The 13914-nt window shown below is 34.0% G+C and overlaps 1 protein-coding gene across 1 annotated transcript in view; it reads left to right on the forward strand.

Annotated features, from left to right (window-relative positions):
- Nucleotides 1-13914, forward strand: part of LOC111146327 (ATP-binding cassette sub-family A member 3-like) — a 195964-nt gene that overhangs the window by 71323 nt on the left and 110727 nt on the right. The window contains exons 12-13 of the mRNA XM_022501838.1: nucleotides 6286-6440; nucleotides 13684-13839. Of these exons, the coding sequence (XP_022357546.1) occupies nucleotides 6286-6440; nucleotides 13684-13839 (311 nt within the window). The remainder of the gene's footprint in view (nucleotides 1-6285; nucleotides 6441-13683; nucleotides 13840-13914) is intronic.

A 13914-nucleotide genomic window follows, 5' to 3' on the forward strand; every position in this document is an offset into this window, starting at 1 on the left:
TCATAGCAGCAATGCCCACAATAGCCAAACTGTGGAAGGAGCTGAGATGTCCTTCAACAGATGAATGGATAAAGAAGATATGGTGTATTTATACAATGGAATATTACTTAGACATCAGGATGAATATCTACCATTTACATTGACATGGATGGAACTAGAGGGGATTATGCTAAGTGAAATAAGTCAATCAGAGAAAGACAATTATATGGTTTCACTAGTGTGGAACATAAGGAATAATGGAGAGGATGAAAGGGGTGAGGGGGGGAAACTGGGAAGAAATTAGAGAGGGAGATAAACCATATGAGACTCTTGACTCCAGGAAGCAAACTGAAGGTTGTGGAAAGGGAGGTATTTGGAAGGGTGAGGTAGCTGGGTGATGGGCTGGTTAAAGAAGGCATGTGATATGATGAGCACTGGGTGATATACTCAAGTAATGAACATTATATCAAAAACTAATGATGTACTACTATACCTTGGCTAATTGAATTTAAATAAAATAAAAAGTAAAGGTCCTTGTAGAGAGCGTTATAGTTAGGTATTGTTAGTTTATCTATTTTGGCCACTCTATCTTTTTAGGTCTTTGCATTTAAACTTAAAGTAGTTATTAATAGGGAAGGGCTCACCATTGCCATTTTTAAAATTGTCTTTCCTACAGTTCTTTTGCCCTCTACTTTTTTCTTTCATAAATATATATATATATATTTATTTATTTATTATTTTATACATATATATAATATATATATATATTATCTTATATTACGTACTTTGATTTGTTTCTCTTTGTGTTTTATGTTTATTCTGTAGGTATTTCCTTTATGGTTACCTTGGAACTTACATAAAATATTTTATAGTTATAATATTCTATTTAAATTAGTAACAACTGACCTTTAATCACAAACAGAACTCAATTTTATTTCTTCCACATGAACATGCTTTATGTTAATGTCACAATTTACATCTTTTTTATGTTGTATGCTGATGAACATTTTTATGTGTATAGTATTTTAATACTTTTGTCTTTTAATTTTTATACAAAAAATGAGTGATTTACTCACCACTATTTTACATGTATTATACTCACCATAGCATTATAGTGTTCTGTATTTGTCTACATTATTTACCTTTGCAATGAGTTTTATATTTTAATATGCTTTCATATTACCATTTAGCATCCTTATGTTTCATCCTGAAGAACACTTAACATTTCTTGTAATGGAGGTCTCCTAGTAATGAACTCTCAACTTTTGTTATTCTGGTAGTCTTAATTGCTTGTTATTCTTTCATTTTTGAAAGATAGTTTTGCTAGGTAATAATGATTCAACAATTCTCTACATCACTCAGTGCTCATCACAGTAAGTGTCCTTTTTTAATCTTAATTCCACGGTAGTTCACATACAGTGCTATATTAGTTTTAGCTGTACAATACAGTGATTCATCAGTCCCATATATTACTCAGTGCTCATCAAGGTCTTCATCTTTTTCTTGATTAAGTATTGTGTTGCTGTAAACCTTTGAATACTTTTCTGAGTTTAGCAAGTTTATTCTGGTAGTTTTTGCCCTTTTTTTTCCCTTTGTATAGAAAAACAGGTGCTTTTTTACTTTCCTGATCTTCCACTATCATTGTCATTTAAAACACCTTAAAATGTAAGAATTTGAGTAATGATATGAGAAAGAAGGAACCTAATGAAAGTAAAATTCTAAATTTTTCCCATCTTTTCAATAAGGCTTTCTTAATTGTTTATAAAATATTAATGTTATTACTATGTAACATGATAGTTTGTGTTCAGTTTTTAAAGAATGTTATTTTATATTGAAATTTCCTTATGTGATGTAGTCTTTATATATTATTTCTGAGGCCACATTGTATTTTTAGTAGTTACATAGTATTCTTTTTAATAGCCATATAGTAGTCTTTTAAATTAATATGTGGCTGTTAAATTGTCATTTTCTTTTTAATTGTTTTTTAGCATTTACCATCAATGCTAAATAAGTAGCCTTATTTAGATGTTTTTGAAAGACTTTTCCACTTTGGAATATATTAAAAAAAATTTTTTTTTAGATTTTATTTATTTATTTGCCAGAGATCACAAGTAGGCAGAGAGGCAGGCAGGGAGAGAGAAGGGGAAGCAGGCTCCCTGCAGAGCAGAGAGCCCAATGTGGGGCTCGATGCCAGGACACTGGCATCATGACCTGAGCTAAAAGCAGCAGCCTACCAGACCAAGCCACCCAGGAGTTCCAAGAAAGGGGAAGGGGAAGCAGGCTCCCTGCAGAGCAGAGAGCCCGATGTGGGGCTCCATCCCAGGACTACAGGATCATGATCCAAGCCGAAGGCAGAGGCTTTAACTCACTAAGCCACCCAGGTGCCCCTGGAATGAATATATATATTAATATATTATTAATTAATATATAATTATATTTAATATTAATTAATTATATAAAATCAATTAATTATATATAATAATATATATTATATATATATAATTTTTTAAGATTTTCTTTATTTATTTGACAGAGAGAGATCACAAGTAGGCAGAGAGGCAGGCAGAGAGAGAGAGGAAGGGAAGCAGGCTCCCTGCTGACAGAGAGCCCTATGCAGGGCTCGATCCCAGGACCCTGAGACCATGACCTGAGCCGAAGGCAGAGGCTTAACCCACTGAGACACCCAGGTGCCCCCCCCCGGAATATATTTTTAAATATAATTTTCAGAAATATATTTTAAGATTATAAATAATCTTATTTATAGTCTTTTCCTGCACCTCAATAGATGCAGAAAAGCATTTGACAAAATTCTACATCCACTTATAATAAAGACTCTAAACAAACTGGGCATAGAGGGAACATACTTAACATATATAACAAAGGCCGTATATGACAAGCCTGCAGCTAACATCATATGCAATAGTAAAAAGCTAAAAGCTTTTCCTCTAAAATCAGGAATAATACAAGGATGCCCACTCTTGCTGCTTTTATTTAACACAATTATCAATTAAGCAAGAAAAAGAAGTAAAAAGCATCAAAATCAAAAAGGAAAAAAAATATTTACAGATGACATAATATTATATAAAAAAAAACTATAAAGATTCCACTAAAAACTTTTGTAGCTATTAATTCAGTAAAGTTGCAGGACATAAAGTCTGTCTACAAAAATCCATTGTGTTTCTATACACAAATAAACTGTCAGAGATGCGCCTGGGTGGCTCAGTTGGTTAAGCATCTGACTCTTGATTTCAGTTCAGGTCATGATCTCAGGGTTGTGATATCAAGCCCTGCATTGGGCTTGTACTGAGCATTGAGCCTTTTGGGGATTTTCTTTCCCTCTCCCTCTGCCCCTCCCTCCCTGCTTGTGTTCTCTCTCTCTCAAAAATAAAAGAAAGAAAGAAAGAAAGAGAAAAAAAGAGAAAGAAAGAAAGAAAGAAAGAAAGAAAGAAAGAAAGAAAGAAAGAAAAAGAAAGGAAGAAAGAGGAAAACACTATATATAATTACATCAAAAAGAATAAAATACCTAGGAGCAAAATTAACCAAGGGGGTGAAGCACCTGTACCCTGAAAACTATAAGACATGAAAAGAAGTGAATAAGACATAAATAAGTGAAAGATACTCCATTAGTAATGATATTGTTAATATTGTTACCCAAAACAATCTACAGGTTCAGTGCAAATCCCATCAAAAATTTAATGGCATTTTTCACAGAAATAGAACAGACAATCTTAAAATTTGTATGGAACTGCAGTAGTCCCTAAATAGTCAAAGCAATCTAGAGAAGGTGTAAGCATCAAGCTTCCTTATTTCAAACTATGTTACAAAGCTAGTCATCAAAAATAGTATGGTATTGACATAAAAACAGACACAGAACAGTGGAACAGTATAGAGAGCCTAAAAATAAATGCATGTATATATGAACAGTTAATTTACAATAAAGGAGCCAAGAATACAATGGAGAAAGACAGTCCTGTCAATAAATGTTGGGAATGGTGTTGGGAAAACTGTATCACTCTCTCATACCATATACTAAAATCAACTCAAAATGGCTCAAAGACATTAACATGTAAGACTTGAAACCACAAAACTCCTGGATGAAAATACAGGCATACAGTAGGCTCTTTGACCTCAATCTTGGAGATGATTTTGGGGATTTGACACCAAAAACAAGGCAACAAAAAGCAATGATAAATAGGTGTGGGGCTACATCAAACTAAAAAGCTTCACAGCAAAGAAAACAATAAAAAAGAAAAGTAACCCACTGAATAGGAGAAAATATTTGCAAATCATGTCTGATAAGGTGTTAATATCCAAAATATATAAAGAACTCATGTGACTCATAGCAAAAAAAAAATCCAATTTAAAAAATGGAAAAAGGATTTGAATAGACATTTTTCAAGAACAGAAAGCTAGATGGCTAACAAGTACATGAAAAGAGGCTCAACATCACTTACCATGTGGGAAATATAAATCAGAACCACAATGAGATACCACCTCATACCTGTTAGAATGGCTGTTTTCAAAATGCCAAGAAATAACAAGTGTTGAGAAGGATGTAGAGAAGAGGGAACCCTTGTGCACTGTTTGTGGAAATGTTAATTGGTGCAGCCACTATGGAGAACAGTATGAAGTTTCCTCAAAATTTAAACATAAAACTACCATATGATTCAGCAGTTCCATTTCTGGGTATTTACTTGAAGGAAATGAAAACACAAACAAAGAGATATCCACTCCCATGTTTGTTTGTGGCATTATTTCTAATAACCAAGGTATAGAAGCAACCTAAGTGTCCTTCAGTGGATGAATGGATTAAAAAAAAAAAATGTTAAGTTAATCTTCCTACCGACCTGGATTTTTTGCCTTGGGATTATCATATGAATGCAAAATTTCTGTCTTTTTAAAACTTCTTTGTGGCCTCTTTGATAATAGCAGTTTAGCCTTTATCCTAACTCAGTGTCCTCAAAGTCTGATCCTCTGACTAGCAGCATCATTAATATCACCTGGGAATGTGTTAGAAATGCAAGTTCTCATCGACTAATGAATAGATAAGATGTCTATATACCCAATGGATTATTATTCAGCCATAAGAATGAAGGAACTCTTGTTGTTTGTGACAGCATGGATGGACCTTAAGTGCATTATGCTAAGTGAAATAAGTTGGAGAAAGACAAATACTGTATAGTCTCACTTATATGTAGAATTTACAAAGAAAAAAAAATTCACAGATATAAAGAACAGATTGGTGGTTGCCGGAGTCAACAGATGGGGACTGGGCTAATAAATGAGTGAAGGTGATCAAAAGGTACAAATTTCCACTTACAAGATAAATAAGTTATGGGATATAACATACAGCATGATGACTATAGTTAATTTTACTGTTTCATATATTTGAAACTTGCTAAGAGAGTAGATCATAAAAGTCTTCATCACAAGAAAAATATTATAATTGTGTATGGTGATATGCTAACTAGACATTGTATGATCATTCTGTGATATATGCAAATATCAAATCATTATGTTGTACACTGGGAACTAAAATGTTTTATGTCAACACTTTCAAGTTTTAAAAAGAATATATATTTTTAAACAAGGTAAATTTATAGGATTTAAATAGTCTTATAGTTTTTTTTTACATGTTATCAAATTGTTGCCCACAAAAAAAAAATGTTGCCCACAAATCTGGACTGTTTGTTATTAGTATTTAAATTTCTTGAAGACAAAAGTTAAATAATTCTAATCTTATATTTTTCCTTTTTTCTTTTTCTTTTTAGATGTATTTACTTATCTTAGAGGGAGAGTACAGATGCAGGGGGAGGGGCACAGGGAGACAAGGCAAGCAGACTGCCTGCTGAGTGAGGAGCCCAATATGAGGTCCAGGCTCAGGACCCCAGAATCATGACCTGAGGCAAAATCAAGAATTAGAGACTCAACTGACTGAGCCACCCAGGAGCCTCAATATTATGTCATAACATCTACACAGTACCTATTCTGATCCACAAATACAGTAACAGTCTAATTGCAATGTGAATGTATTAGAATATAGCAAATTATTTATGTTTTTATTATCAATATAATCCTTATCCATTGTAGAAAATTTGTATACAAAAGCAGAAAAGAAAAAAAAAGATAGCTTATCCCAATATCTAGATGTAATTATTGATATTTTCCTAAACTGTTCTGTAGGAGATAGTGCTAATTCTTTTGAGTAATCTATAAGCAGGCTGAATTTAAGATACTAATTTACAATATCTTATAATGCTCTCTCATCAACGCTCAGCTTCTTTTATGTCTTCTGCTTAATCATAGGTTGTTACCCTCCAACTAGAGGAAAGGTTTATATTCATGGATTTGACATCTCAAAGAACATAATTGAGATTCGAAAAAACTTGGGCTTCTGTCCACAACATGACATGTTGTTTAATGACTTGACACTCTCAGAACACCTTTTTTTCTACTCTGTGGTGAGTCAGAAATGTTTTAAAACTATACAGTATATTTATTTTTTCTTTTGACATATAGACATGTGAAGTTTAACATTCAGCTAGCACCACAGAATATTTTCATTACTCCAAAACACTCCCTCATGCTATTCCTACACTTGATCTTAGCCAAAAGGCTGAGAAGTGATTCCCTCATGCTATTCCTTTGTAGTCATCCCTATCCCACCCTGGTAATCACTGGTCTCTCCTAATCACTAATGTCTTGTCTTATTGAGAATACCATATAAATGGAATCATATGGTATGTAACCTTAAAGGATTAGCTCCTTACACAGAGCATAATGCCTTCAAGATCCATCCATACTTGTACGATCAGTATACATTTCTTTTAATTGTTGGGTAGTATTTCATATTTAGATGTAATGCAGTACACCAATTAAAGGACATTTGGGTTGTTTACATTTTGAGTATGAATAAAGCTGCTCTGAATTTCATGTGAAGTTTTTTGTGTGTAAACATAATTTTTCATTTCTCTCAGAATGAGATTACTGGATCATATTATAAGTGTTTAACTTTATAAGAAACTATATAGTTTCTGTATAGTCACTGGAGTGACTGAACCATTTTGCACCCCCACCAGCAATGCAGGAAGATTTCAATTGCTCTGTATCCTTGCCAGAATTTGGTATTGTAATACTTTTTAACACCTTTTTTTTTTTGAAAGGGAGAGAGAGCTCAAGCAGGGGTGGGGACAGGAGAGGGAGAGAGAGACTCTCAAGCAGACTCCACACTCAGTGCAGAGCTCGACATGGGGTTCAATTTCATGACCCTGAGGTCATGATCTGAGCTGAAATCAAGAGTCAGATGTTTAACCAACTGAGTCACCTAGGCACCCCTTTACATCTTAACATTTTAACCATTCTAGTAGATGTATAGATGTATATCCTCCTGGTTTTAATTTGCATTTCGTGAATGGCTAATGGTGTTGATTATCTTTCACATGATTATTTCCCATTTATACTTGATGAAAGGCCCTTTGTACTCTTTTAAAATCTGGGTTTATTTTGTTACTTAATTTTTTATAGTTCTTTATATATTCTGGATATGTATCCTTTGTTGGATAATGTGCTTTGCAAATAGTTTCCCTATTTCTGTAGTTTGTCTTTTCATTTACTTGGAAATGCTTTTTACAGAGCAAAGGTTTTTAATACTGAAATCCAATTTATCACATTTTATCACATTTTTCTCAAAGGATCCTGCCTTTTCTGTCTTTTCTAGAACTCTGTTCCTAACCCCAAGACATGAAGATTTATTCTGTATTTTCTTCTAAATTTTTTTATTTTTATGATACACTTAGATCTATGGTCCATTTATGGGTTAGTCTTTGCTTAAAGGTGTAAAATGTAGATCTAAGTTCATTGTCTTGCATATAGATGATCAATTGTTCTAAAACCATTTTTCAAAAATACTGTTCTTTCATCTTTGACTTGCTTTTTGCATTGTCAAAGATCAAATGGTCATATTTCTCTGGACTTACTTATCAACTCTCTTTTAATGTGCTATTGATCCACACTGCCCTGATTTGTATATCTTTATGGTAATTCTTAATATGGGATAATGCTATTCATCCAACTATATTCTTTTTCAAAAGTGTTTTAGCTATTATAGCTGTTTGACCCTTCCAGATAATTTGCGTATTATCTCGTATGTGTCTACAACAGTTGTGCTGTGAGTTTGGTATTAGATTAAACCTGTATATCACTTCGGAGAAAGTTAATATTGTTACCATGTTGTGATTTCAAATCCTTGATCATGGTATTTCTCTCTGTTAATTTAAGTATTTGCTGTCATTACCATTTTTAGTTTTCAGTATACAATTCCTTTATATTTTTTTCATTATTTGGAGACTTAAAAAGTTTTTTGATTTCCAGTTGTTCATTGCTTGTACATAGAAAAATGATTGATAATAGTAGGTTAACCTATTATTCTTTGACCTTACTAAGCTCACTTAATGGGCTTAGGAGGGGGTTTTTTGTAGATTTCTTGGGTTTGTGCATAGACAATCATATTATTGGAGAATGGAGATAGTTTCTTTGTGCCAGTATGTTTACCTTTTATTTTTGTCTTTCCTTTTTTTTTTTTTTTTTTTTTTTGCATGACACACTGGCTAGGAACAGCATAATGTGTGGGCATCCTTGACTTGCTTCTGATCTCAAGGGAAGCATTCTGGTTTTCACCATTAAATTTTTTTCTGCAAATACCCTTTATCACTGTGAGGAAGTTCCTTTCCTTGTTTTTTAATTTGATTTTAATTCTAATATAGTTAGCATACAGCATTATATTAGTTTCAGGAGTACAACATAGTGATTCAACAATTCTCTACATTAGGGTACTGCTCATCACACTAAGTGTACTCTTAATTTCCTTCACCTGTTTCAGCCACCCCTGTTCTAGTTATCATCTATTCTCTGTAGTTATTTAAGAGTCTGTATTTTGGTTTGTCTCTTTTTTCCTTTGGTCATTTGTTTCATTTCTTATATTCCATATATGAGTGAAATAATTTGATATTTGTCTTCCTCTTACTGACTTATTTCTCTTGGCATCCATCCATGGTTTTGCAAATGGCAAGATTCCATTCCTTTTTATTGCTGAGTAATATTCCTGTGTGTGTGTGTGTGTGTGTGTGTGTGTGTGTGTGTGTGTGTATCACATCTTCTTTATGTGATTCAATGTTATTTAATGCCCTGTTCATGTGGCTTCTAAAATGATCTGCATTCTTGGGGCGCCTGGGTGGCTCAGTGGGTTAAAGCCTCTGCCTTCAGCTCAGGTCATGATCCCAGGGTCCTGGGATCGAGCCCCGCATCGGGCTCTCTGCTCAGCGGGGAGCCTGCTTCCTCCTCTCTCTCTGCCTGTCTCTCTACCAACTTGTGATCTCTGTCTGTCAAATGAATAAATAAAAAAAGAAATCTTTAAAATGATCTGCATTCTCTTTCTAATGTAAGCATTTATTGCCATGATTTTTCCTCCTAAGCACTCCTTTGTTGTGCCCCACAAATTTTGATACAATCTTTTATATTTTCATTTTTATTCAATTCAAAATATTTTCTACATTCATTGAGATTATTCTGTGACTCATCATTTGCAAGTATGATCTTTAATGTACAAGTGATAGGAAGTTGTCCTACTTTCTTGCTGTTATGCTTACTTTAATTCTATTTTGGTCAGAGTTCATATTTTGTGTATTTATAAGTGTTTTGAAATTGCTAGGGTTTTATGACTGAGGATATGGTCTGTCTTGGTTACTATTCCATACGCACTTGAGAAGAATATGTTTCCTGCTGTTTGGTTGGAATTTTCTGTAAACATCAGTTAGATTCAATAACTTGTTCTTGTTTCATTCTTCTGTATATTTGCTGATTTCTGTCTGGTAATTCTGTTACTTAGGAGTATTTCTGAAATATCCTATTATAGTCATGTATTTTTCTATTATTCATTTTCATTCTATTCATTTTTGTCTCCTGTGCTTTAAGTTCTATTAGATGTATACACATTTAGGGTTATTATGTCTTATTATTTTCTTATGAACATGCAGTGTCCCTCTTTTGTCTCTTGTAATTTTTTTTTTGTTCTGAAATCAACTTTATCTGATATTAGTATAACCTTCCAGCTTTCTTCTGATTTGTGCTTTTTTTTCAATTAAGTTCAATTAGCCAACATATAGTACATTAATGGTTTTTGATATTGTGTTCAATGATTCATTAGTTGCATATAATACCCAGTGTTTTGTGTTTTCATGGTGTATCTTCTTTAAACACTTCACCTTAAACTAACCTATATAATTAAATTTTAAGTGAGCTCATTGTAGACCCTGTAGAAAAAAGTCATGTTTTCTATACAATCTGAAAATTTCTTTTAATTGATGTGTTTAGGTAATTTAGTTTTAATGTAACTAGTAAACTTATATTTAAATCTATCCTTTTATTATCCTCAGTTTTTTTCTCTGTTTGCCCTTTCCAGTTTTATTTTGGGTTATCGGTTATTTTTTTAGGATTCCATTTCAGTTTGTCAATTGTGATGTTTACTATATCTCACATATACTTCCAGTGATTGCTCTAGACATTGCAAAATACAGCCTTAGCTTTTCACAGTTATTTAGAATCAATATTTTCTGACTTTATTTAGAATGTAGAAACCTTACCAATTACTTGTAGGTTCTTTTTTTTTTTTTTTCTTTTCAGCATAACAGTATTCATTGTTTTTGCACCACACCCAGTGTTCCATGCAATCCGTGCCCTCCTTAATACCCACCACCTGGCTCCCCCAACCTCCCCCCCACCTTCAAAACCCTCAGGTTGTTTTTCAGAGTCCATAGTCTCTCATGGTTCACCTCCCCTTCCAATTTCCCTCAACTCCCTTCTCCTCTCTATCTCCCCTTGTCCTCCATGCTATTTGTTATGCTCCACAAATAAGTGAAACCATATGATAATTGACTTTCTCTGCTTGACTTATTTCACTCAGCATAATCTCTTCCAGTCCCGTCCATGTTGCTACAAAAGTTGGGTATTCATCCTTTCTGATAGAGGCATAATACTCCATAGTGTATATGGACCACATCTTCCTTATCCCTTCGTCAGTTGAAGGGCGTCTTGGTTCTTTCCACAGTTTGGCGTACTTGTAGGTTCTTTGTCCTCTGCTGTATATGCTATAGTTGTCATATATTACATGTAAAAATACTGAAAACATCAGTATTTTTAAATATTTAAAATATTTAAAACATCTTTAAAATATTTAAAATACCTTTAAACATACTAGATAATTTTAAATGAATACTATATTTTTCATTTAAAACTATCTAGTATGGGGCGCCTGGGTGGCTCAGTTGGTTAAGCGACTGCCTTCAGCTCAGGTCATGATCCTGGAGTCCCGGGATTGAGTCCCGCATCGGGCTCCCAGCTCCATGGGGTGTCTGCTTCTCCCTCTGACATTCTCCTCGCTCATGCTCTCTCTCACTGTCTCTTCTCTCAAATAAATAAATAAAATGTTTAAAAAAAAAACTATCTAGTACCTTTAAAGAACCATAAGAAAATAACAGTTATTATATTTACTGTTCCTTTACCATTCATAATGTTTTGGGTTTTCTATATTGTTTCTCTTCTGTTTGAAAAATATTCTTTATCAGTTATTTTAGGCCAGTGCTCTAGGCTAGTTTCTCTTAGTTTTCTGTCACTTGAAAGTACCTTTAATTTTCTACCATTTTTCCAGAATATTTTTCCTTGACATAGAAATCTGGGTTAACAGTTCTTCAGCAGTTAAAATTGTTACTCCACTGCTTCCTGGATACCCATGGTTTCTGATGAGACCTACAAAGTCATCTGAATTGTTTCTCCTATAAATAATTTGTCGTTTTTCTCTGGGGGCTCTCAACAATTTTTTTGTCTTTACTTTCAGCAATTTAGTTAGGAGTTGTTTGGTGCAGATTGCTTTGAGTTTATCTGAATGGAGCTTTAGTCAGCTTCTTCAATCTGTAGGATTGTGTCTTATTCCAGACCTCAGAAGTTTTCAGTCATTATTTCTTCAAATATTATTTCAGCCTTATATTCTTCTCTCCTTCTGGAACGTCAGTAACGTGAATGTTCGACATTTTGTTATTGTCCCAAAAGTTCCTTGGGCGTTGGTTTTTTTTTTTAAGTTTTTATTTAAATTCCAGTTAGTTAACATACAATGTCACAGTGGTTTCAGGTGTACAATTTAGTGATTCAACACTTATTCATAACTGTTCATTTTTTTAATCATTTATCTCTCTGTTGTTCAGATTGGATAATTTTTATTGATCTACCTTCTAGTTCATTTACCCTTTATAATTTCTATTCTACTACTGTTGAGTATATCTAATGAGCTTTTTGTTTGGGTCACTGGATTTTTTTGTTCTAAGATTTCCATTAATTTGTTTCTTTATCTTGATGATACTTTCTACTTTAATTCCAGCATCTGTGCCATCCTAACATTGATATCTGTTGATAGTCTTTTCCTAAGTGAGTTGAGATTTTTATGATTCTTTGTATGCCAAGTAATTTTTGTTTTTATCCTGGATGTTTTTAAAAGTAACTTATGAGACTGCATCTTGTTTATATGTTATCTGTGGGCTATGGTTTTAGTGTCAGCTTTGAAGTCTTAGAAATGATGATCCAGTCTTTCCCATGTTAGTTAGTTCACATCTGGGGTGGGGTTTACTGGCTAGCATAATTTTAAAGTTTGGTATGCTAATTAGGAGTAGATCCAGGTATGTAAATGATGGGGTTCATAAACAACTTTATGGTAATACTTTCCTGCTCCTCTCTCCTGTTACCTAACCAGTATTTCCTGGTTACTGAAGATTCCTTTCTTAGTCCTCCAGCCAGAAATTGTACACTTCATGATTGTGCCATATCCAAGTGGCTGGAAAACAGAGAAGGTGGTAAAGAGCAACTGGGTCTGACCCTGTCCTGTTGGAGCCATGGTTCTACTTAACTGAGAAGTTTCCCCTCCTTCAGTATTTTGGCTTTTGCAGGATTCCCTTTCCTTTCTACTCTTGCTACCATCCCTGCCACAAGACTCCTAAGGGGTTGGGGTTGGGACACAAAAGGACAGCAAAAAGAAAAAAAAAAAAAGAAAGAAAGAAAGAAAGGAAAAAAAAAACAAATTGGCCCATCCACACTCTCTCAGAGCTTTAAGGTTGTTTTCTTTTGCATTCCTCAAGCCAGAACTACAGAGTTTCTCCTTAATCTCACTCTATCTGCACTATCAGGGTTTGGATACTTTGTGTTCAGGCTAAGAGGATACAAGGGGTGAAAAATGATAAACCCAGTGCTGGCTCAGTGATACTTCAAAATATGGTGTTCTTTCTGATGCAACTGCTGATGTTTACTTTTTATTGTTCTCCAGGTTTAATAATTGAGTTCAGTGGGAAATGAAACCAGGGGTGAGGGGTGGGAGATGGTTTATTCCATCATACCTAGAAAATAGAGATGTTTCTTTTCTCCTTTTCTGAGCTTCAGTTGTCTATAAATCTGAAAATAAATTCTTTTTTTAGGAATTCTCCTTTAGACTCAAAGAGAGGCAGTGGGGAAAAGACACTGTGTATCTGTGAGAAAAGAGATCATATAATGTTTTAAGGGTGTAGTTGCAAGAAACTTCATTTATCTACATAGATATTCAAAGACAGTTATCTAAAAACATTCCAAGGATAAAGTTGGATGCACTGTGTAAATTCTGCCTCCTCTTTTTAGGTAAAAAGAATATATCAAAACATGTATTGTATGGAAATTGACCATATGCTGTCTACTTTTAACCTGCTAGAAAAGCGTGATACATTTTCAAAGTCACTGAGTGGAGGAATGAAGCGCAAACTTGCCATCATCATAGCACTCATAGGGGGCTCCCAGGTATTAAGGAAAGAGGATGAAAAGGGGGAGTGAGGAGGCATGAACCATGGGTTCCTGCCAACTGGTCTAGAAAAC

Source organism: Enhydra lutris, unplaced genomic scaffold, assembly GCF_002288905.1.
Source record: "Enhydra lutris kenyoni isolate GAN:26980312 unplaced genomic scaffold, ASM228890v2 scaffoldscaffold13, whole genome shotgun sequence".
NCBI lineage: Eukaryota > Metazoa > Chordata > Mammalia > Carnivora > Mustelidae > Enhydra > Enhydra lutris.